This window comes from Desmodus rotundus, chromosome 8, assembly GCF_022682495.2.
Source record: "Desmodus rotundus isolate HL8 chromosome 8, HLdesRot8A.1, whole genome shotgun sequence".
In the NCBI taxonomy this organism is placed as follows: Eukaryota; Metazoa; Chordata; class Mammalia; order Chiroptera; family Phyllostomidae; genus Desmodus; species Desmodus rotundus.
In genome coordinates this window covers 124,254,813-124,279,017 of record NC_071394.1, presented here as the reverse complement: position 1 = coordinate 124,279,017, position 24,205 = coordinate 124,254,813, and the positions used below count along the sequence as shown (strand labels likewise).

Sequence of the window (24,205 nt, the reverse complement as noted above, 5' to 3'; positions counted from 1 at the left end):
GGAGCAGTCCTGGGTTCCGCTCCTTCCCTCACCCCCACTGGCAGTCTGGTTCGCCCTGGACCCTGAGCCAGGCCAGCCCTCTCACAACTCTTGCCCTGCTCGGGGGCTGGCCTCTCACTGGCTGGCATCACAAGCCTCCCTCGGGGAATTTTGGTCTATCGCACCTCCATGTAGCCAGAGGGAGCTTTTAACCATAAATCAGGTCACACCTCTCCCCTACTTCCAACCTTCCAGAGGCTTCCCCAAAATAAAATCCCCGTTGCCTGTCCCCCTGGCTGCATCTCCCATCACTCTCCCTGTCGCTCACTATGTCCTAGCTACCTTTGCACTTGCTGCTCCCTCTGCCTGGAAGCCTCTCCCCTGGATTTTTCCCAAGGCACCTTTTCTGCGTTCTGGCCTCAACCAGAGGGGCCTTCCCTGACCGCCTTAGCCGAGGCGGCCCCTCTCCCCCCATACATTCTCCCTTTTCTTCATCTTCTTCATGCTTTCAGGAGCCAGTAGCCTTATCGATGGGACATCTCATTCAGTGTCCGTGTCCCTAGCTGCAGAGGAAGCGCCCTGTGGGCCCCGCCCTGCTCGCTGCTGCATCCATGCCTCCGGCAGGCCCGGTGCACCGCAGTCGCTGAGTAAATTGTTGTTGACGTGCTCCCGTGGTCTGTGCCTGGCCTGGTGGGGGTGTGTTGGACCTTTTGCTGGGCTCTGTCCTGAAGCCAGGCCCTGGAAGTTGTCACCAGGGTCAACCCCAGCTGAAGCACCCACTGGCTGAGTGACCTTAGAGACATTCTTGGGCTGCTCCCGAGCCGACATTTCCTCGTCTGAGAAGGCATTGGAGATCACAGCCCTCCCCATGGTGGGCAGGACACCTGCCTGGCACCTTCTGGCCTTGGCTGCTAGCAGGGGGCACAAGGACCTCTCCAAGCTCCCCTACCCCCCCAGAATTTGGCGGGTCTCTGGGACCCTGAATATCTTGAGTGGGCATAACTACCTTCCCAGAGCAGCCCCACCCTGTGATCCCAGGCCCTGGAGAGACAGCAGTGGGAGTGAGGGCCTGGCCTGGGGCCAAGGTAAGCAACACCGCTTTGTGTCTGGTGTGGGCAATCCCCATCTCATGGGATCACATCCACGGACTGGAGAGAGGAAACTGGGGCCCGGGAGTGTCCGCAGGCAGGGTGCAACAAGGATGAGGGGGTGCCTCGCCTTTCCCTCCCTCGCTCCCCTCCCAGAGCAAGGAGGGGGCTCCACCACCCCCTCTTGCTTGGCCACCCTCCCATGGATCCGGGCCTGGAGTCAGTCGGAAGGGCACTGAACCTGGCCTGACTCTGCCAGCACCGCCCTGGCCTTGACTCCTCGGTCCCACTGACCTTTTCCTGCCCCAAGGCCCCCGCGGCCCACCCCAACCCCCGCCGGGCAGGTTCTGAAGGCTCTGCCTCGCTACTTTGTTCCTTCCGGGCTTATCCTCCAAGGCTCAGCCCACTGAGGTTAATATTGGCAAAGGCGGCTGTGCAGCCCAGAGTGGGCGGGGCAGGCACTGGCAGCCAGCCCCGCCCCAGGCCCCGCCCCAGGCCCCGCCCCGCCCCCGGCTCCGAGTTTCATTGAAGTCGTTCCCACATGTCCAGAACGTTGTCCCTCGTGGAGACCTGGCCCTGCAGGAGGCGGGGGTGGGGGGGTGGTGGGGGTGGAGCAGAGTGTGGGGCGAGGGGTGGGACGCCTGACTGGGGTCCGGGATTCCACTGCCTGGATAAACGCCCGTGTGGGCGCCCCACATTTAGCTGCAAGCCATGGAGGAGCAGGGGCACAGCCACAGGGGCGCCCACAGCCTGTGGGCGACTCCACGGGGGCGCTGTGCGGGTCCCCAGGGCCTGAGGTGGAGCTGTGCCCGTGGGGCCACCACTGAGGGAGTGCCCGGTGTGGAGTGCCCGGGTCCTCGGCCCCATAAACAATCCTAGGTCCCTGCAAAGGAGGAAGGTGGAGCTGCCTTGCATACCGGTGACTGGGCTCAGCGGTGCACCCATCCCGGTCAGACACAGCTTGGGCAGGACAGTCTCAGTTCTGCTCCCGGGGGTGGGCAGTGTGACCCCGTGCTCCAGCGGGGATGCCTGTTCTGTTCCCCAACTCAGAGTTAAACCAGGGAGCTGTTAGTCACAAGGGTATCTTATCAGGACCCCTCCCCATGCCTGCCTCGGGAAAGCTTCTTGGACATACCTGGATGTCAGGCCTGGAACAGTTTGGGGGGACTTTCATTTCCTCCATAGCTGGTCAGAGCGGGGTTCTCAGCCTGGACTGCACCTTTGAGGCCCACTCTCGAGAGCTGGGTTAAATGGCCTCAGTCCTTGAGGGCTCCGGACTTCGAAGGGCCCTCAGGTGACTCTAATGGATGGCCAGAGCTGCGGATCTCTGGGCTTGTAGGTGCAGCTGTGGTGGGGGTTTGGGGTAGAAAGCTCTGAAGCCCACACAGCTTCCTCCTGAGGGTGGGGCTTGTGGGCAGGCTAGCGTGGTGGCCCTAAGCCTCGATTTGCCTGTTGACCCACGGGCAGCCCTGGCGTAGGTTCTGCCATGCAGTCTTCCCAGGTTCCTGTGAAGATTCTGCCACAGGCCCAATGCACCCCTTATCCGCAAGCTCAGACTGTCTGCCCAGGCCGGCTTTCTCAGCCACTCCTCCTCCACCCTCCCGGGCTTCTGGTCCACTTCGTGGTCTTGGAATATACACCAATGATAAGTGCTCAAAAACAAAAACAAAACCCCAGCCAACCAGTCAGGAGGTGAAATCTCAGTATGCCCAAGTCCCAAGTAAGTGGCCCGTGTTTCCTCCCCACCTAGGAGAGGCTCTATGAACGCTCACGGGGACACCTCAGCTTTCCAACCATCTGCTTGCATGCATAGGTGTGAAGCAGTGGGCGGGCTGGGGTGCAATGCTAGAAGAGGCGAGGGAAGGTGAAGGGAGGGATAGGGAGCATAGGGAAGGGGTGACAGAGGGGACAGGGCCACAGCCGGAGTCCAGAGCCAGGGGCAGACACTGGGGTGACCTTTCTGGCAGGCTAGGCTGCTCCGCTGTGGAGAGGGCACCTTGGGGCACAGCACAGACTAGCTGCCAGGGGTGTGGGCTTTGTCTCTGGGCAGTACGAGGTTTCCCAGGCTGACACACTGTCCTGTGCTGTGTGACATGAGTGACATGCCTAGCAGAACCCTGTGACAGGCAGGAGACTGCAGAACATGGTAATCACAGCATCTCAGTCAGTGTGCCCAAGGGCCGTGGGCACCACAGACAGCGCACACCAGGGGTGGGGTGGGGCTATGGTGCCCTCAGGCTGCACTTAGAAAGGGCTGGAATGCTCATGGGAGGATGGCGAGCCAGACTGCTTCTGACAAGCCAGGGGCCTAACATGGGGTAGAATGGGCTTCTCGCTCCCCCTGGGGTCAAGGTCGGGAACTCCTGAGATCCTGCAGCCCTGCCCCTGAACTCCAGAAGCTGGAGAACCAAGAGACCCAAGGTGCGGACAGAAGGCTGGGCGGTGGGTATAGAGAATAGAAAACAGAGTAAGGAGAGGCGCTGCTGGTAGAGAAGCAGTCCATCCACACGAGGGCGCAGTTTTACGTGTTTATTTTTGGCAGGCAGGAAGGAAATCATTGCAAATCTCTTGACTTAACAATGCTCGCCCCTGGAAACGTGCACATTCCACATGTAGTACTTCCCGAGTAATGCTGGATTGCTCATCACATTCAAATGTCCAACAGAAATCCATGACCACCCAGACACCAGCATCTCCACTCCCTGGGGTGGGGGGGTTAGTCCGTAGAGAAGCCCCCTGGAGAATGGAACAGGACCAGACACCATCAGGTTACAGTAAAAATAGGAACAGAGGCAGCCAGTCCGTTTGGCACAGGTAACTAACTGCAAGCAACTTCAAGCCACCCACTCTTCTCGAACCCTGGCACGCCACTGTCCACCACAGCACCTTGAAAAGCGGAGGCACAAACGTCACGAGTGTTTGACCATAGGGCTGTGTGGTTCTGGATTTTATTAGAAAGCCATCTTTCAAATACAGGGTTGGAAAATGTTGCCAGGTTATAGAGTTACAGATTTTGTTTTTATACCCCACGTTCTCGTGCTGCGACCCCGACAAGTCAGGGTCGCCAGGGCATCCGCAGTCACCTCCAGAGCCAGCTCATCGAAGGTGCACCACGCCGAAGGAGCTTCTCCACCGACCATCAGCCGTGACAGGCGGTGTTCCTTGTCAGCATACAAACAGTTGTTGACAAACAGTAACAGGCGAAACAACAGACCAACACGCAGGGCTCTGGAGCGACGGGAGACAGAGTAGTAGCGACCTCAGACGTGCCCGGGCTCCACTCGAGGCCCCGCCAGAGACATCACAGCATCACAGGGCACAGAGTCTGTGACCCAAGGTATCCTGTCCCAGATCTTCATGTAAAAAATACTTGTCCAGAAGGCTACATTTGAACCTGGCACAAGGGGGCCGTGCAGACGCAGGAGGTCAGATTTCTCTTTTGGCTAAAGAGTTAGGGATGTTTTGGTAACATGGGAAGTATATGGCACTGAGAGATAGCTAATTGGTTTCAATTAGGTTTTTAAAGCCCACGATTTAATAAAAGGTAATAATTAAAAACAATACCCGTATTTACCTTAAAAAACATAAACCCCAAACATTCATCTCATTTCTTGGCCTTACGTTAGAAATCTATTGCTTCATTTACATGTCGATGATTAAAAATATAGATATAGATACTTTGATTATGTACATAAGCAGAATGAAGAATGAAAATAAAAGTGGAATTTCGGAGTGTGGTCCAATCAGGTCCACAGAACCCAGAACCGCAGAGGGCCTCCCGGTCCTGCGGAGGCGCCCTGTGCCTGCGTGGCAGGAGCCGGCCCCGCCCTCACCAGCTCGGCACCCGAGCGGCGCACTGCGCGTGCGCTGTCAGGGGCTCCTGGGTGAAGGGTCTGACTCAGGCCTACCGAGGGTCTCCACTCCATCTGGCACTGTTTCTAGGTTCTATTCCCCTGAAATACTCTCGGATTTCTGTCCTCTCTGCCCCCCATTCCAAACAAGACTTCGTGATGCCCAAGAACGAAGGGGCACAGGTGAGGGTCTAAGGCTGTCGTCAGGCCCGAGTTCGGTGTGGGTTTCAACACACGACAAGACACTTGACTGCAACATTCAAGACATTTAAGGCAGTGGGTTCATTTAATGACGAGTTTCTCAAATCAAGGTTTATGGCACGTGCAGGTCTGCCACGTCGCCGCCATTACCTGCGGTCACACCTAGCAAGGGGCCGATTCCGTTTTAATCGGCATGTGGGTTACTGGGTTCGCAACACTCAGAACGCTGGGACACCCGGGTACGTCTGAATACTCACTTCGGAACGTGAGGCAGTCCACAGACCAAAGTGCTGTTGGGAAGACGTGATTGGCAACTGGCTTCATTATTTTGTGAATGAAAGCAAGAGAGAAATTTTACTTTGACACCCCATTTCCAGTCTTGTGAGTGCCAGTCGCTCCCACCAGAACTCTGGCGGACGCCCAGCCCACAGAGGACTAAGGCAATGGTGCCGACAGGAAAGGTTTCTTTTTAATTATTTTTAAGAGCAATACTTTACAGACTGTCTGGTTGTCAAACAAGGAACATGGCACTGCGTAAAACGTCTCACTGGGAAAGGTTGCAAAGGGAGCCCGGCTGGGGGAGGGAGCCCTTCCTCTCCCTGATTCGGGACAATGAGTCCCACTCACATGTGGACGGGTGCCCCCACCCCCGGCTCAGACACAGGCTGTGCTTGAGAAGAGAAGACCAGGAGATGGACTCGTGCCACATCAGTGTGGTGGATGGTTGCGGCCACGGGTTCTCCGGAGAGAACAGTCAGCTTACCCCAGGCTCTGAGGCTGAGTGCAGTTTAAAACGAATGCCACCCTCAGGGGGTGTGCTGGCCCTTTGCCTGTACCCTCTGGGCTCCCACGGCCAGTGCCAGGGGAGGGCACGGTTGGCGCAGTCTGCCGCGGGTGGGACGCCTGTGTTTCTAACCCTGTCCAAGTGTGCAGCTTAGCAGTGAGCAGATTCTGAGCATAGGCACAGTGGCAAAGAACAGTGTAACAGCCGCTGGTCAATTCCATTTGGTGGCAGCGTGGTAGCAGCAAAGAAAATTCCCCAACAGCTCCATGTGTATCCAGCTTTTGGAAAGGAGAGATTTAAAAATCAATAAACAGTGTTTTTTGAAAAAAAAAAATCCAAGGGTTTCAGTTTCTTGTAACTGCTCTACCCAAAACAACAACAACAAAAACATACATTAGTATGGCAGTAGTGTGAAAGCGGAAGGGACAGGATGTCACTTTTCCAGGGAAAAATGTGACTCCGAGACCAATCTGTCACCATCGAAAGTCATGACAGTATGCAACCTATTGTTCCCCGAAGTGCTGAGCCACACAGTTGCAGGCACATCCCCAAACTGGGTCAGAAGTGAGCGGAGACGCTGACGGGTCACATGAGCTCCTGCCAGGAGCCTGACCCCGCAGCACGCCACAGGTTGGCCCGGCCACCACACCTGTTGGGGGCCAGGCTCCCATGCCTCGCTCCCATACCTCGTCACCCCTCCCCCCCAGGTTCTAGAAAATTGTCATCTTTATCTTTTTAGAGAATCTAAGACAATAAAAGACTAAAAGATGTCTGGAAATATGTATAGAAAAATTAACTCTCAGCTGAAAATAACATTCAAAAAGGCACTTCATCCTGTAGGAAAGAGATTCTGAGTTGGGTCAGCTGCTCCGGGCTGGGCTAGAGGGGACAGGCTGTCTGCTTGGAAGGGGGGGCAGCTGGAAGGAAGTCTGACAGATATCAAGCTTTTTTTTTTCCCCATTTTTTTCTTTTTGGTATGTTTTAAGAAAAGCAAAAATCCAGTAAAATGCGTGTCCCTTTATGAAATTCATTAAAAGAGTTCATTTTAAAATAGTTGTTTCTGTTCTTAAAAAATAAAACAGGTAGGTATGGCCACAATCACCCCATGGCCTGGAGCACAGACTGTCCTCGAGTTCGGCTCCCAGGAAGCTGAGGCCAGGCAGGTGCCCAGGGCGGGGGCTCCAGGGCGCAGGCGGGAGGCGGGCGGAGGCCGGGGCTACCTATTGCAGAGTCTGTGCAGCATGCTGTACACGCTGTCCTCCTGGCTCAGGCCCTCAAAGAAGGGGATGAGGTCCAGCAGCTCCGTGTCGGTCATGTCATCGAACCAGGACTGCACGGGCACCTGGAAGACAAGGTGTGGAGGGGCAGCAGAACTGTACCGGGTGCTGGGGAAGCCTCTGAACCTGACTGGGGGCCTGCTTTTTTCTATGAACGTTTTCTTTGGTTAGGAGGCCGGGTATCCAGCAATCATCTCCATCCTCAGGATTTTGTTTGTTCCCCATTGCAACTAGGATGCATCCAAAGCAACCTGGCTGGGGAAGCGGCCCCAGGAGGCAAGGCTGCGTGTGCCCAGCGTGCACACCTTTGCCTGTTCTCTTTTCCTGCCGCAGAAAAGATGGCCAGGGTGCAGACTGTCTAAGAACTAGCCTTGCTAGTTGCCAATTTCCAGACACTCTTTCCATCAAACCAACTCCTTGTAGCTCACAGAACTCGGAGTCAGGGGTTCCTGACAACCGCGGACTCCAGGGAGCCCAGGGATGGGGGATAGGAGGGTCCACTGGGGCAATTGTGCCAAGTTACGAGGCAAAGAGAAGGGGGGAATGTCCTCCTAGGCTCAGCATTGACGGTTTAAAGGAGAAGTGCAAAATTTCAGGGCATTCTGAGGCCGTGGACCAAGAACCAGATTTTTCCTTAGTTTTACATAGAGGAGTAGTAGTATCCAGGGAGAAGAGATTTAAAAAGAAATTTGGGGAAATTAAAAGTTTAAAAGTAATATTTGATCCTTTTACAAATCTGAAGACTGCTTATAAACATAAGTCACTAGGTAATTAGGAAACATAAACAAGGTAGGGAACACCAAAAATTGACTCCTGCTAGAGGGAGGAGGAGGAGCGGGGGAGGGCCAACGCGACACAAGGCTTGTCTACATTTATCTTTGTTGACAGTTCGGATGTTGGAACCATGTCAATGTATCACGTGACTGAAATAAAATCAAACCATTAAGAAAAAAGCAAAAAAAAAAAAAAGTGAGCTCAGTGTGTATAAAGTTGGTGACATAACCATGGAGAATTATTCCAAGTAATTTTAAAAGGTAGTGTTGTCTGTACATTTCTCCAAAAAAACATGACTGCATCCAATTGTCTTATTAGTAATGATATTAGTACTGTTATTTTCAAATTACTGTACATTTACTATAAATAAGTCAAACATATAATGATGTTAATGTCTTTAGGAATGAAGACTTTCAGTCTTCATTCAAAATACAAAAACAAAGAAATTAAATAAGAACTGTTATCACACCAAATTGGGAAAACCAGTGTGAATTTGTCATTTAGTTTTCACTTCAAAATACGTATATTCAGCTCTGCCCAGTAGGAAGGGCTAAATGCAAAGGACATCCCCGTAACAACGAGAGCCTTGCCAGACTGTGGCCTCTGAACCACTTCTGCTAACAGGGACCAGGCTCCACAGAAAGGTGGCTGATTGACTACAGGGCCGAAGCAAGGAATGGTAAGGTGAAAAGTGTTAAAGGTGGAAGCCTCTGTATAGGTCATCGAGAAAAAAGAAAGAAGGAAACGGACAAGATAAGTCCGGAACTTCTGTCGTGCCCGAAAGCAGGGAGCTATCAAAGAGTATGCAGTGACTGGAAGGGTGTCCCCGGCCAAAGGTGAAGATTTAAGCATTCAAAAGAATAATAAGTGGGTTAAATCAAACAATAAAACCCTCTCATGAATCCATGATGATACCTAAAACAAAAAATCATTGGTTACTTTTGGAAGTTGCTGGAGTATCAACTCATCACTCTGAAAATGTAGAATTAAAGAAAAGAACCCAGATTTTACCCTGCCTTTCCTTTTCAAACCTTCAAACTGAACTTCGGGGTAATGAAGCAGTCCATGAGGGCAAGTTTCATTATAAAAGTATTAGAATGCCAGCCAACAAGTGCAGAAAGAATACAATTTAGAAATCGCCATTTTGCAATTCCAAATGAAGTTGCAGATGTGGGCGATGATCAGCAACTGCCTACGTTTTTAGGTGAAAGGGTGATGGGGAACTTGAAAATGCACGAATCAGGGGGGCACCACCTGAATCCAAAAAGGAATCTAAAATCTTTAAAAGTGGGACAAGCTGACATTACGCGTCTCCTGACGTGGTATCTAATCCAGTGGTAGTGGTCTAATTTCGTGGTTAAAGAAAATATGGGGGCAGAACTTACATGTATGATCCATGGACATAAACAAAGGGGGGGAATGCTGGTGGGGGGGTGCAGGGTGAAGGGGAATAAAGGGGAGAAAAATATTGGACAACTGTAATAGCATAATCAATAAAATATACTTAAAAGAAAGAAAAAGAAAATACAGTGGCTAGGAAAACATATTAACCACCACCATGAAAGGCAATTAGGCAAATCCAGAGTGTGGGAAATTTCTATGAGACAAATAACCAGAATTTCCTCAACAAACAAAGGCATGAGAGACAAAAGGCGAGAAGAAGTATTAAGATTATAAAAGAATTAAGAGGCATATTAACCAAATGTTTTGTTTGGATTTTGATTCAAACAATCCAAACGGAAGAAAACATTTCAAGCCCTGGCTTGTGTGGCTCAGTGGATTGAGTGCTGGCCTGCCAACCAAAGGGTGGCTGGTTGATTCCCACTCAGGGTACATGCCTGGGTTGTGAGCTTGGTCCTCAGCAGGGGGCGCTCAAGAGGCAACCACACACTGATGTTTCTCTTTCTTCTTCCCTTCCCCTCTCTAAAAATAAATAAGTTAAAAAAAAAACATTTCAAGATAATAAGGAGTATATGACCACAGTCTGGATATTAGCTTTATGAAACTGTTAATTTTGTCAGCTGGGATAACTGAACTGTGATTATATGAAAAACTAATCCTTATCTGTTAGAGCCACATTACAAAATGCATTATGTTGAATTTGATTAACTCATTGAAATAAATATTTACATATGATAAATTCAAAGCTTTATTAAAATCATGATCATACACTAACGGAATCTAGTGTGAACTCATTTTCATATTATAAGAGGAGCAACCAAGTTCGGGGCTCAAGAAAAAAAGCCCTGTGCCGGCTTCCGTTGGGTCTGAGGGCCCGGTGTGGTGGCTTCTGCTGAGGGTCAGTGGCCAACCCATGCCTGGCTGACGTCTCTTCCAGCGGAAGCGCATGGCGGGAGGTGTCGCTCTGAGAGTCGAGCTGCACCCAGTGTGCAGACACCGAGAGCGGCTGCGCTCCAGGGAGTTTTGTGTAGGAAATGTTCCCATTGTATACTTTTTACACATCATTACGAGGCAGGAAAGGCTGGCAGCCTCATCTGAAGACCTTATTAAAGTGTTTTATTCATTCTCATTTAAGATTTACTTTTTAAAAAATCCTCACCGGAGGATATGCTTATTGATGTTCAGAGAAGGTGAGGTGGGGAGGGGGGGAGAGAGAGAGAGAAAGAAACATTGATCTGAGAAACATTGATTCATTGCCTCCTGTATGCATCCCGAACTGGGATCTAACATGCAACCTAGGTATGCACCCTGACTGGGAATCGAACCCGCAACCTTTTTGGTGTGCAGGGATGACGCTCCAACCAACTGAGCCTACCTGACCAGGGCAAGGAATACTTCTGTTGAAGATGTCTACAGGGGTCATAAGTCCTGGGCAGCAGCCAGCTCCAGGAGGTGTGTGACAGCACACTTCTCGGTAATAATACTGAAGATGCTAAGAAGAACCAGGCCCATGGAGGGAGAGCTTACCCACCGCAGGCACCGTTTTAACTGCTCTTCACGTACGGCCACACCGACCTCTCCAATAACCCTATGAGATCAGCATTCCTGTGATCCCCATTTGTCAGATGAGGCAACCGAGGCTCAGGGAGGTGAAATAACCTGGTAATGTCATGCGGTTGCTAAGTGGCAGAGTTGGGATTTCACCCAGGAAAAGGCCAAGGAACCTGGCATCGTGCTGGAAGGGACAAAAGCGGTGGTTGCCCAGCAAGACAGAGCTCAGACGGAGCCCTGGTGCCTTCTCTTGGGAGCTACTTACTGCATTCTCAGGGTGGAAGATGTACGAGGCAGGAGAATTGTCCACGATGATCACTTTGCTCAGCTCCCGTCCAAGGCGACTCAGGTCTTTCACATAGTTCCCACGATGGAAAACACACGATTCTCGGAACAGCCGGGCCCGGAACACTCCCCAGCGGTCCAGCAGGTCGGCGACAGGGTCTGCATACTGGAAAGCAGGCGCCGTAATGAAGGCTGGGTGCCTGGGAGAGCCCAGAACTGACCTACTGAGCAAGTGCAGCTTATTTTTTCTAAAAAGGGATTTAAATCAAGGGAGGTTTTAGGGTCCTGGTTATTTTTCCCTGTGTGTGTGTAAGACACCCTGGACTCTTTCATCTCTCTCACTTCTCATATCCAATCCATCAGAAATCCCCGTCAGTTCCATCTCCAAAAATATCTTGAATCCACCTGCTTCTCTCTTACACTGTCACGGCCCTCGTCCAGGCCTCTGTAACCTTGGCCGGGGGAGCTGTGCAAGCCTGTAGCATCTCGCTCTTCCCTTGGCCTCCTTTCCAGCCCACTCACCTGGAATAAGCCCACACTCTTCTCCGCCATATCTCCTTATGGCTGCAGCTGCGTGGTTTCTGCAACCTCTCAGCTCCACCTCAAATCACTTGAGCCATGTGGGCTTTGGACACAGTCAGAGCGAGGGTTCCCTCTGCGTGGAACAGTCTCTCCCCAGCTCTGCACGAGCCTCTCATGGAAGCTTGTTTCTCAGGTCCTGGCGTCCCTCACCAACCATTGAGAATCCTCCTGCGCCTTCCATTCGGGGTGCTACTCTACTGCTTCACAGTAACTGCCTTCACAGAGCCCATCACCGTGTGGGATCACTTTTTGTTCTCTCCACTTGCCAGGGCCCAGGGCTTGCCTGTCGTGTGCACCAACAACTCTAGCCCCTTGTGGAGTGCCCACCCCGTGGTTCCTGGGGCAGGGGCTCCGTAGATACCAGTTTCATCAGTGAACCCATGAGGCTGCTTTTAGTTTGGCTTGAGTGGCATGAGGTCACACTGCCCCCTAGAGGTGCTCTAGGCAGTTGGCCCTGATCAGCCCCTGGCTGTCTCAGGATGGGGCCCAGACACCCACTCTGTTTACTTGGAGCCCGGGAGTTGGCGGGAGGGACTTTGAGCCCAGATTGCAGTTGGGGATCATCCTGCCTGGCCCTCTCTCATGGTCTGGGGGATTTCCCCCAGAGCAGGCTGGAATGGATAAATAAATAAAGGGAAAATCTTCATAAATGAAGATATCCAAAAGACTGGACCAGACTGAGTGTCTGGAGCTGGAGGCAAGAGAGTGGCAGCTGCAACCCGATGTGAGGCCAGGCCTCAGCACCAAGACACAAGGGAGGGGCACAGCCAGGTGTCACCAGGGACAGCGACTCTGCCCCAGAGGCAGAGAGTAACTAAGGCTGGTGGTTTGGGAGGGTGTGGAGGCAGGAGTGCCGCGCAGATACCAGCAGGGCTGCGAGGCAGAGCCCAGAGCGGGCTGCACTTCCGAGGACCAAGTGCGGTGGGAGCTCGGGGCACTGCAGTTTTCTGCTGGCGGAGGCGGCCAAGTGCCACGTGGGTGGGTGAGGGGGCTCACTCGAAATAGGACCAATGACTGATTTCCTCAAATCACTGACACTGGTGGTGGCACACATCTTTCACGGGAGAGTCTGAGGCTCGGGGCTCCAGGCTGCAGAGGTGAATTTGGGGCGTGTCAGCTTCACAAGGCCTGGGACTTCGTTTCTAGTTCTCTGCTGTACCCCGGTGCCTAGTACAGTGCTTGTCACACGATGGGGGCTAAGGAAGTAAATGTTGGGGGGATGAGTGAATGAAGGAAACCAAGGGCAGTACGCAGACATGGAAGGGTTCTGACAGTCAGCTCCAGACTCCTGTTGGCCCTTGGGCGTGGGCCAGGAGGTCACTGTGCCAACCGTGCTGGCTGGGCCCTGAGCCCGGAGCCAAGCACTGGGGAGCGCCCACCTGTCAGCACAACCTGTGCATCGGGGAGGACAGAGGCCGGAAGGCTGAGCCAGGCTTGGGGAGCAGTGAGAGAAGGGCTGGAGAGACAGATGGAGGGGCAGGTGGGAGCAGCCCAGGAAAACAGACTGAACAAGGATGTTTAAGGGGGTGCTGGGGACAATGCCAAGGAGGAGTGTTTCCAGTTTTGCCAAAGAAAAAAACAACTCTCAGTGCCCTGAGTCTGGTGCAGTCTTGCTGCTTATCATTTCTTTGGTTATCCTTTCAGACTCCTCAGCGCCCCAGAGCACTGGCAGAAGAGCTGGGGCACTAGAACACCATTGGGCTTGGTACCGTTCATCTGAAAGACGGAGTCCTGGGGAAGCTGACATCTTCCCTGAGGCCATGTTCGCTATTTAGCTGCAAGAGGAAAGCCCAGATTTTGGCTTCCATATCTACCGGCTCATGCTTTAAGGCATGGCAATGAGCCTGGCAGAATGTGGTGCTGGTGAGGTTCTCTCTCGCCTTGGCTATGACAGAGAGATGGCCCAAACCAGGAATGCCCAGGCTGGCAAAGCAGCATGTCTGGGAACTCGGAGACCCCAACACGCCGAGACCCCAAAATGCCGTCCACATCCAGAGCCTGGGAAGGGAGCTGCACGTGAGCCCTTGGAGCAGGTCTGGCACGGGCAGATGGCTAACTTGGACTCTGCGAAGCTCCTCTTTGGGGCCACTCAGGGTTTCTTAGGTGCCCGTGGAGACTCTGATGGGGCCACCGAGAAACGGATGATGTTGGCCCACCAGAGTCCAGGTTTGTGAGATGGTCCTGGCAGTTCTCTGAGGAGCGGGGTCTGCCTGCCCATCCTGCATGCACAGGCACCTGGTCACGGACGGACTAACCATGTGGGGGTCCCGTGAACCTGCTAGTTCCCTTAGACAGTGGGAGAGGGCAAGGAAACCACTCTGTCTGGTTGGACTCTGGGCCAGAGATTCATACCAAGCTACAGGGCCCACACAGGTGTGAATTATTTTATCATCGTTAATAATTGTGATAATAAACAACGGATGCAGGGAGCACGTCCACGTGAGAGTGCCCAGGACAGCATGTGGAACCCAGCGGGCATCCGCGAACCCCGGCTGAATGGGTCAGGCGCTGTGCTTGGCCCGTCACGTGCATTATTAGGATCCACCCCACCAGGGAGATGAAGTTACCCCTGATTACCATGTTTTTCGGAGCATAAGACGCACCTAGGTTTTAGAGGAGGAAAATAGGAAAAATTTTGAAGCAAAAAATGTGGTAAAATATTTAATAACATCTTTTAAAGCAGAAATCCTGTAGTGAGCCAGGTAAGCTACATTCGGACTATAAAATGCACCCCCATTCCGCCGCCCCCCCCAATTTTGGAGAAAAAAGTGCATCTTATTGTCCAAAAAATATAGTAATAGAAGAAACTGAGGTGCGAGAAGTGAAGTCACTTGCCTGAGATTATAGATTCATTAGCGCAGGCAGAACTCTCACTGGGCCGGCCCAAGCACGTGGGTGCCCCCTAAACCTGTATACACTAGCCCAGGGACACAGAGGCCTGAGCCTCTAGCATTTGGTTGCCAGTGAAGAGATGGGATGCAGACACTTGTCTTGTGTGGTGGGACACATTTGTGATTTCCTGCTCTGTGGACAACCAGCTTCAGGGGGCTTCAGGCAGCAACTTCATGGAGCATTTGTTCCAAGTGCTCCCTGTCACCATGGTAACCCAGAAGCCTTTCAGGCTGGCACCGCGCACATGGCCTGTATCCACCCCATCTGGGGTGGGAATGTGTCACCATAGAAACAGCTCCCCCCCCCTTAACAAAGGGCTGTCTGATAGGCCCAGGGCAGGGGTGGAGGGGCTGGGGGCTCCAGCCTGGCAGCAGGACTCACCTTGGCCAAGCTGGCAGTAAAGAGCACACACTCGAAGAGCTGCCCCATCCTCTGGAGGAACTCGTCCACGTGGGGCCGCTTCAGCACGTACACCTGCAACGGCACGAGGCAGCAAGCGGGTCAGGTACAGCAGTTACCGGGGGTGGCCAGGGGCCCAAACTCCAGTGTAGGAGGGTTTCCTAAAATGGTTCCTGCCTCAGGCCCCTGGGGTCTGTGTGCGGGGCACTTCATGCCAGACACACTCCTGAGATTGGGCTCTAGGTCTGAGTTTGGTGCAGACGCCCCTTCCAAGGGCGGAAGGAAAGCTGACCATGGTCCTGAGGGGCCTGGCGATGTTCAGGACCAGCGAGTGGAAGGGTTATGCTCGGTCTGTGAGAAAGAAACAATCCTCTAATTTCAGGTTTGTTTCTTGGCACGTGCTCTGTGCGAATATGGGCCATGGCGTGGGGGTGTCCTTCTGCAGGTCCAGGCCGGGCCCCGCAGGTGTGGGGTTGCTGTGCGGGTACTCGGATGCGAACACCTCCCTCCTGGGAAGGCCTGCGGAGGAAGCGCCTCCCTTGTGGGCTTGGGAAGGCGACCCTGGACACCTTTACAAAGGCCACTGTGCCTGAGTTTGGTGCAGAAATGGGTGCCTCGGGGGAGTCCCATCAGGCAGGGACACCCAGCGGAAGGGGGTGAAGAGGAGCCTTTCCTAGGGGGGCTGGGCTCTGTGCTCCTGACTCAGGAGCCTGGGAGCCCACGCGAATCTGAAGGGAAAGGGAGATGGGCGAGAAGGCAAGGCTGGTGAACGAAGACAGAGGAGGAAGGAGGAGGGAAGAACTAATTAAAACTTGCATAAATTCCATTCGAAATTAGCCACTTCCCTAAAATAAATCAAACGTGTTAAAATGCAATTCAACTCATATTCACTGAGCCCCAGCTCTGTGCTCAGCCTGAAGCCGGTACAAGGATGAATAAAACGGAGGCCTTGCCCTTAAAGGGCTCACAGTCTAGAGCAGACACACACACACACACACAAAATATCCAAATAAACATGCATACTGAGAGTTCCAGTAGAGGGATCCATTAAGGGCCATTAATTCCTCTCTCAAGAGGAGGGAATCACAGAAGGTAACATTTGGCCTGGACCTTGAAGGATAAATAGGAGTTTACCAGGCCGATAAGGATAAGTGAGCTCCCAGGCAGGAAACAGTATAAGCGTGAGGCCTGGACTGAAAACACTCCGGGTGTTAGAGAATAGCCAGAGCCCTGAGCAAGCAGCCCTCCAGAGGCAACGATCAGGAGAGATGGGGGACAGGAGAAGTGGCTGAAGATGAAGTGTGACAGACAGGTGGGAGTGAGTACCGTGGGGCCGGGCGAGGCGGAGGGAGCAGGCTCGACATCCTGCAGGAAGAGTGACAGAGGGACACACAGGGGACTCTGAGCCACCAGAGGGTGTGCTGCTGGCAGGGGAATTAGAGAGCCAGGGCTTGGGGGGGGGACTCAGGGTCCACGGAAAGGGTGAAGCTCGCATGGGTCTGTGGCTGCAGGGGCAGAGAGGGGCCAGAGGAGCAGAATGGCCTGGGGTTGGTGCCTCCTGGAGGAGGGAGGATGGAAGGGGGCTGAGGGCAGGGCCTGTGGCTGCAGTAGCTCCAGGCGCTTCCTTTGCACATGAGATTCTTGGTGTGGGGAACAGTGTGGCCTGTGGTCCTCAGCCTCCCTGTGAATACCACTAGGAAATCAAGCTTTGCTACATGCAAAGGGCAGGAGACTGATTTGAGAACTCTGGTGTTGGTGCCTCTGGCAGAGAGGAGGGTCCTGGGCCCGGATGCCGGCGTCCAGGCCCGCGTCCCCGTGCAAGTAACCGAGAATAGGCCCATCGGGACCTGCACAGCCTATCCTGGATTACTTGAACGAGGCCACGGCCTTCGCCAGGGCTTTGGTCCTCCTCTTGGCGCCTGTGGCTTCATTCCCTCAGGAGAGAGAGTTTTTGATCCCAGCCCTGGTGCCCTGGGGTATCTATCGCCAAGTGCATCATAGAACAGTCTGGAGGGAGGCTGGGGGAGCTGGGTTGGCTCCTTCAAGAGTGGTCTGGCCACAGCAGGTCAGGCCCCAAGGGTCATGCTCACAGTCACGAGGTATTAATTTCTCTCCTAATTCTTGCCTTGCCAGTGGGCAGTCTCTCCTTTGTCTCATTACTTTGTAACACGAGCCAAGATAATAAATGCAGAAGCCTTAACTGCTTCTCAGATGCTAAGTTAATTCAGTTGATGTTTTTGTAAATGTTAAATGCCCAAGTGCCTGCCGTTTTGGCTCCCTGATGGCTTTTAAAAGCTTGAAGTGTGGAGATGCTGGGGACGAAGCAGCCTTTTCCAGGGACGGCTTCCTGGCAGGGGAGGAAAGGGACTGACATATCAAGAAAAGAGCCCTGGGCAGGGGGCAGGAGAATGGCAGTCTCATTTTAATCCTTCACGTTGTATGACCTTCAAACACCACTTTCTCTGGCTGAGTCTCAGTTTCCCCATCTGGACAAGGAGGTGGCTGGGCCAGCTGATTTCCAAGGCCTTGTCAGTTCTGACACCCTCCACTCAAGGACCAGAGACTACCGACATCGTGAAGGGACGACATCCTGTTATGGCTCGAGCACCGAGAGCGATTTCCCTTCCTGGGATGTGAACATACCAGTCCAGAGACTCTCCCTTTAAGACCGTGGGGTTGATAGCACGGTGCCCAGATCACCTCTGTAGGAACCCTGACAAGGGCTCCCTCATTCTTCAGCCTCCCCAGCTGCTTTTTCTACAATGTTTCCAAATATGTTCATAAATGAAGCCATTCCCGGAGGTGCTTCATGCAGATAAGGAAAAAAGAAGTCAGGACGAAGATGCACGCCAGCTGACTGCGGTATCTTTACTCGACGCTGCCTGCAGATCCAAACCCCAGGCCCTTCTCCCTTTCCCTTCGGGGAGGCTTTCCACTAAAACTCCCTGGAGGACGTGGTGCAGGAGAGTCAAGGTCAGGCTGGAGAGGCTGGCATTGGAAATGGACAACTTTTCCTGAGAATTCACCAGAAGTGGGTGACTTGTGGCATTTTCCTGTTGCCTGCTGGGAGAGTAGCCGAAAGCAATTACATGAGGAAGTTAATTAGACCATCAAGCGAGGCCAGTGGGGGATACGGAAACTTCTGAAAGTCTGCGTCAAATCAAAGAACTATTTTAAATTGCAACCACATCTAGTATTTACAAATAGATGATAATCTTCCTTATAAACTCAGTACAAAACAAATTCATGAGTGAAAAAAAAAGCAGAAAACCATTGTATTTATTTTAAAGTTTGCTTCCTTTTGATTCAGTGATGAGATTATTACTGGAATGGGAATTTATAAATAAAGTTCCGGAGAAGCGTAGTCACTAGAAAATGCTAACTGGAACTCAGGCTTAGCTTTGACTTCTTACCTGATGTGTGGTTCCATCGATTTCGACCGGAACAATAAAATCAGCATTACTAATAGGCTGGAGAGAAAAGAAACTACAATTAATACATCTGAAAGGATGAAATAACATTGGAAATTTTAGCAAGAAAAAAGCTCTCCTGTACCAATGTTTTTATTATTGGAAAAAACAGTTCAGACGGATGCTGAAGCATGCCTGGGTTCCTTAAAATAAACACAAACAGAAAAGCACACTATTTTTTTGTTTTGAATATTGTTACATTTTCAGCAGCTTGGTCCAACCTCTTTGTCACCTGCCTTTGCCCCAGTGCGTCAACCATAAAAGGTAGGGTAGCCTGGCTAGGGAATGGGGCTCCTCAGAAACCTCAGCTCTTGCCTAAAGCCCTGCTAGAACAGGGAACCACTGCTGGCCAGCAGGGTGGGGGCGATGAGAGCCCACGGTCCTAGAGGACAGGGCTACTTGGGGCAATAATGAGTGCTAGGCCCACAAGCGCCTGTGGCCGTGATGGGCAGGAGATGGTCAGCCCAGAACACAAAGCAGGGCCAAGGACTTGTGGGGGTGAAGCCAGAGGCCACATGCCACGACCTCGGGCAGGCCCCTCCTCTCCTGGGACCCCATCTCTCCTCTATTCCATAGCTCCTGGCATGGGGCTCCTGGGTGTCCATGGCCCCATCCAGTCCCGAGCACCAGCAGTTTCCGGCCACCCTAGCCTGCTCTGGTCTACGCAACGCGACACCCTGCACACTCACGAACTGCTGGCTGTTTACGATAAGGCTGACAGTGTCAGTGAGGTTTGACACTCAAATATGACTCTTCAGCGGTCACTAGGTTCTCAGGGATGGACTCACCTATACTTCTACATGGGTTTCCACAAATTAGATAGAAAACCACTCAAATGAACAGGCCCGAGAGAATCATCGGCTGCAAACCCTGGGGACGAGCGGGAGAGAGATGCAGGGACGGAGAACGTGTGTGGCGGCCACTGCGCAGGGGTGTTGGGAACAGACCCTCTGGGCAGACTCTGAACTGGGGTCTGCCTTTACGCCCACGACGGTACAGACCCACGTTCTTCTTTGCTCAGTAAACTGAAGAAACGTGCAACACACGAGATCGTAGAACCATCACTAAGCACGCACTAGAGCATCCGGGGCTTCAGGTAACAGTGTCCTCACTTCTGTGGCTGGAAGGCCAAGGGTGGGTTCACAACTAAAATACAGAATCATGTCTAAAAAACAAAGGGACCCTGGAGGAAGACACTCTTACAAGGTGCGTTCCCCAGCTCAGAGCAAGTACCCATTCTCGACCCCCGTCATGTGTTGGTGTCAAGGAGGCCTTGCGTGCCAAAGCCAGGGTCCTAACTTGGGCCCGTGAGCCTGTGAGCTGTGCAGTTAGCTGCACACCTTCAAGGGGGGAGGCTCACAGCTTTTGGATGCTCAAAGGACTTTGAAATGCCCTGAACATTAAAAACCGTGCAACAGAGCACATTCTGCCTGCAGATGTAGACAGGCCAGGGCGAGAAGAAATGAGAAGCTGCCGTTCACCTCAGCTTGCCCTTGAGCAGGCCCTGGAGACGCCACGGGCTACCAAGGCCCCGCCTTGGGAGACAGGAGCCCTCGGTGATCCTGGGCGGTCTGGCCAGCGTTGCCTTCACTCCCAGACTGCTTGGGGGGAAGCTGTCGACGCTGTCACAGCAAATGACCCCTGTTGTAAAAGGCTTCCCTCCAGAGGGACTTGAAACAGTTCTGTGCAACTTGCTCATTGGGTGTGTGTGTGTGGAGGGGGGAAGGCTTCCGGTGCCTTTCAGAGCTGAGCTGGGCTGAGGCCCCTGCAACGCCTGCACCGGGCCTGGAAGGGCCCTCGAAGTACTGGGGAATGAGGTGGTACCGCATGCCCTAGGGGCCAGACAGGCTGTATCTCACCGCTCAAGGTAAATGTGGCCCCCTGCACTCTCCCAAGGACCGAAAGACCAGCACCTGGCCTTGTGCTGCCAACGAAGGCCTCTGCTTAGTGAGAGCAGGTGGAAGGAAGAAAGGGTTTGGCATTAAGGTCTCCAAATTTGATGGTTCGTCCAGTCCCCATACAACCATCAGGGAATGACTGTGGTTCACGTGAGACCCGTGCCCCATCACGGAGGGCGCCTTCCGTGTCCCTCGGTGAAGTAAGGGAGCCCTGGGATGCAGATATGAAGAGCAATCTGGTCTAACTGGCCAGCAATAGCAGAGCTGATCCATCACCAGAAATACCCCAAGGCAAGTAGGGCCAGGGCCCTACACACCCACTTCTTCTCCCCAGCGCTTTTCGTCATTTGCCTCTCTGAAATAATTGTTTCCATTTCAAAAAGTGGAAAATGGTTAATTAACTCATTTCTTAAGAGTGTCATTACAGCTGTTCTGCAGGGAGGTCCCCTGGTGATTTGTAATTAATTTTTGCTGTTATCCTGACAGGCGATGGAGGGTGAGGGAGCGGAGAGAATTGAGCCTATCCGATGCTCACCTTGACACCACGGAAGCCCGGAACCCTTCCGGAGGGAAGTCTCGCAGGTGGATACTCATTAAGCTGTGAAGCTTATAAAATCCCCAGCAACCTCTTATTATGAAAATAGTCAAAATAAATGGCTGAATCTGTTCAGCTGCCGTAACCCTGGGAGTCTTCTTTAGCGTTGAACGTCTTTCCAAAAATTGGTCCGGGAAAACTTCCAGGGTAGCAGGTTGCTTTAACAGTGCCTCTCCTGCTCCTCCCAATAAAACATATGGCACCCCAGTTACCGTGACAAACACACAGGGGTGTCCTGGGGCACTGCCTTGTGCCAGCCGAAAAATATTCCTGCAGGGGTTAAAGTCCTGGAAACGCCAATCTCATAAATAAGAATGAGGTCTCAGTAATATGGACAGCCCAGCATCCCCCCCCCAAACTAATTATGTTAATATTCAACTACTTGAGTTAATGTTCACCTGAGTTAATAAACAACTGTTCTTGGGATTTCTTCACGAACAATTAAGCCACACACTAATAACCACCAGCTTTCATCCAATTGTGTCCGAAGCAGAGAGGTCACGAATGGTTTTTCATGCCGATTTACCTTAAATGAGCTGTGCACCAATGTTTCATCTAAGTCAATGACCACACATTTCTTTCCATAGTCAAGCACCGTCACCTCTGGGAGGAGGTATTTGGCTGGTGGCTAAAGAAAAAAAAAAAACACAACACTATTATTACCTTGATGTAAAAGACAAACCAACCCCTTTATTATTGTATTAAATTGTGTCAGTGAGGTTAAAAACGAAACCAAACATTTAAATGCCTGGTCAAGCACATCATGGAATTGTATTAAAATTAATAGGAATAAGTAGTGTGCAGCTGAAGGTTTACCACACACTGGGCCATTGTCTGAATGGAGATTCTGAGAGCCTAGGCCTTGGAACCAGGCAAACCTCGGTTTGAACATCAGCTGTCCCTTGCTTGGCTGTAAGGGGGGGGGTAATGATATTTAACATGAACGGCTGTCGGCAGCAGCTATAACTGCGGTATAATGCCCACATTCTGTCTGGCACATGTATGGTTTGAATGTTTAATTATTATAGCTGCTCTAACTAGGCAGGCCCCCTTCCTGGGGTCACATTTTGTCTGAAATTCACTGTGGTACGTAAGTATATGTCAGAGCTATATTGGAGCCACGGTATTTTCCAAAGTGATCTCCAAGAATAGGAAACAGAAAGAAAACGGGTCCAGGTTCAGCACCATGCCTTCTACCTGCCCCGCTGTGGTACAGGAGTGAGTGAGTGTGGCATTTTTACCTCCTGGATTCTGTCTCTTGGAGTTACACTTTAATCCCCAGGCTGTGTGTTAGGCAACCATCTATTTACATGTCTTTGTGGTAGCTGACTCTAACCTTGAGATTAAAAGGTCACGAAGAGTTACTGAAACGCTAGATATCTTCAGAGAACCTCATTCTTGACTTTCAGTGTTTATTTCTGTGGGCCTTGCTTCATCTCAGAAATGATTTGAAGTATTTTAGTTTACTTTGCGGCACACGCAGCCTCCAGTGTTAACAAGCTAATTTTCTACCCTGGAAGAAGGTCGAACTCTGTTCAATATTTAAGGCAAAACAAAACACAAGAAATATCTGTCCCCAGCCACTGAAGAATGAACAACTTAGCTCATCAAATACAAAAAGAAAAAAATGAAATCAAGAAGTACGCCCTTTTAAATGGCTCCCCCCCCCCCTTTTTCTTTTTGTCTAAACTGAACCTTAGTCGAGGATCTAGAGAATTTCCGACTTTAGCTGGTTCAGTAGTGACTGTCACCCAGGCGGTCAGCAGGTGAGGTAAATTTGCAAATGCAAGATCATCCTGGTGGAGGTACTGTGCAGGGCTGACCGGGGTGAGGCTATGGGTGGAGACAGGGGCATTTCTCAGTCTAGAGGGGCCCTCTCCAGTGAGTGTGGGCGCTTCATCCTCTCCAACATCATCTGAAGAAAAAGCCTAGCGCCTTTCAATGCCCTTGGCTCTAACGAGAGCTCACCAAGCAGCATTCCCAACCTTGCAGTACTGGGGAGACATGTGCCTTAAGCACAGGTCACGGCATCCAGGGCCCTAGGGAGGGCTGTGTCCATTTTGAATCGGCAAGCAAGCAGGGTATTAAAAAAAATTAAACTTGCAAAAGAAGCTGCATCTGAAAAAGTGCTTTAAAGAGGCAGGATATGATAAACTCTCTACATGAACATAAGGATGTGGGTTATTTCTGTTGTTTGGGCCGTAACATGCTTGTGACTAGAATAGAATTTGTTTTAATGTTTTATTATCCAATTATGTAATAAAAACACATTCTCACTGTAAAGAATATAGACATGAGAACACAACTCTTCGCTTTTCCACGCCTCCCATTCCTTTTCTCAGATGTCTCCCTTTTTGGTTTGGTGTGTATCTGTCCAGTCCTTTCTCTATGCATTTATGTACTAAAACAACAGTTTAACTTTATGTAATTGCTAGTCTGGAAAATAGGGATCTAGAAATTCTATCCCTCGAGTATCTGAAAACATCAAAGATCTGCCCAAAGTGGCTCAGTTACTTTCCAAATCCAGGAATAAAAATCACTTTCTTAGCATATTTAACCCACACTTTATGAGCATTCTCTGAGTTAACAGCAAGCAAAACGCCTCACTGTACTACTCTGAGAGAAAAGAGCAAGAAGGGTGTTCAGCAAGCTATTGATTGAGCTTTTGTGCTGCAGAGAGCAAGGGTGCGGGGGATGGGCTAGGAGGGTCCCATTAGTCCCTAGCCTGGTTCCTAAATGCATACAGCTTCTCGAGGGCCTGGCTTTAGATGGAATGCAAATTCTCCAGACCATTGGTAAGAATTGTTCTGGACAGCTGTGTCCTTGGAACACGCAAGGGCACTCTATAAATGCAGTAGTGCTTTGCTACTTCAATTGATCTGTTCAGGTGATGCTTGAATCATTAACTAAAGAATGTCCTGAAGCAAATTTTCTCTCAAGCCATCTGAAAGCTGAAGAACAAGAGAAACACCAGTTATATCAAGAGGAGCCTTTTATATACAAAATCACTTGCTCCAAAGCACATGGAGGGCATTGTGGGGGGTAGGGGTTGGAGGTAGGGGTAAGGAGTAGAGGGGTGGGGGGGAGGGGGAGGAGGAAGGAACCATAACTTGCCATCCAAGGTTTGGGAGCTCTCTCCCTGGGAGGAAATCTGCAATTTCCTGTCCTTGGTAGTGAA

The 24,205-nt window shown here is 51.6% G+C and overlaps 1 protein-coding gene across 3 annotated transcripts in view; it reads right to left on the bottom strand.

The window, feature by feature from the left end:
- Window positions 1-3,582: 3,582 nt before the first annotated feature.
- Window positions 3,583-24,205, bottom strand: part of CTDSPL (CTD small phosphatase like) — a 115,536-nt gene continuing 94,913 nt past the window's right edge. For all 3 annotated transcript variants that reach the window (XM_053929420.1, XM_053929419.1, XM_045199716.2), the window contains 5 exons: window positions 21,554-21,655; window positions 18,478-18,534; window positions 15,047-15,139; window positions 11,172-11,357; window positions 3,583-7,245 (listed from right to left, as the gene is read on the bottom strand). In XM_053929420.1, coding sequence (XP_053785395.1) covers window positions 7,120-7,245; window positions 11,172-11,357; window positions 15,047-15,139; window positions 18,478-18,534; window positions 21,554-21,655 — 564 coding nt within the window. In that variant the 3' untranslated portion in view covers window positions 3,583-7,119. The remainder of the gene's footprint in view (window positions 7,246-11,171; window positions 11,358-15,046; window positions 15,140-18,477; window positions 18,535-21,553; window positions 21,656-24,205) is intronic.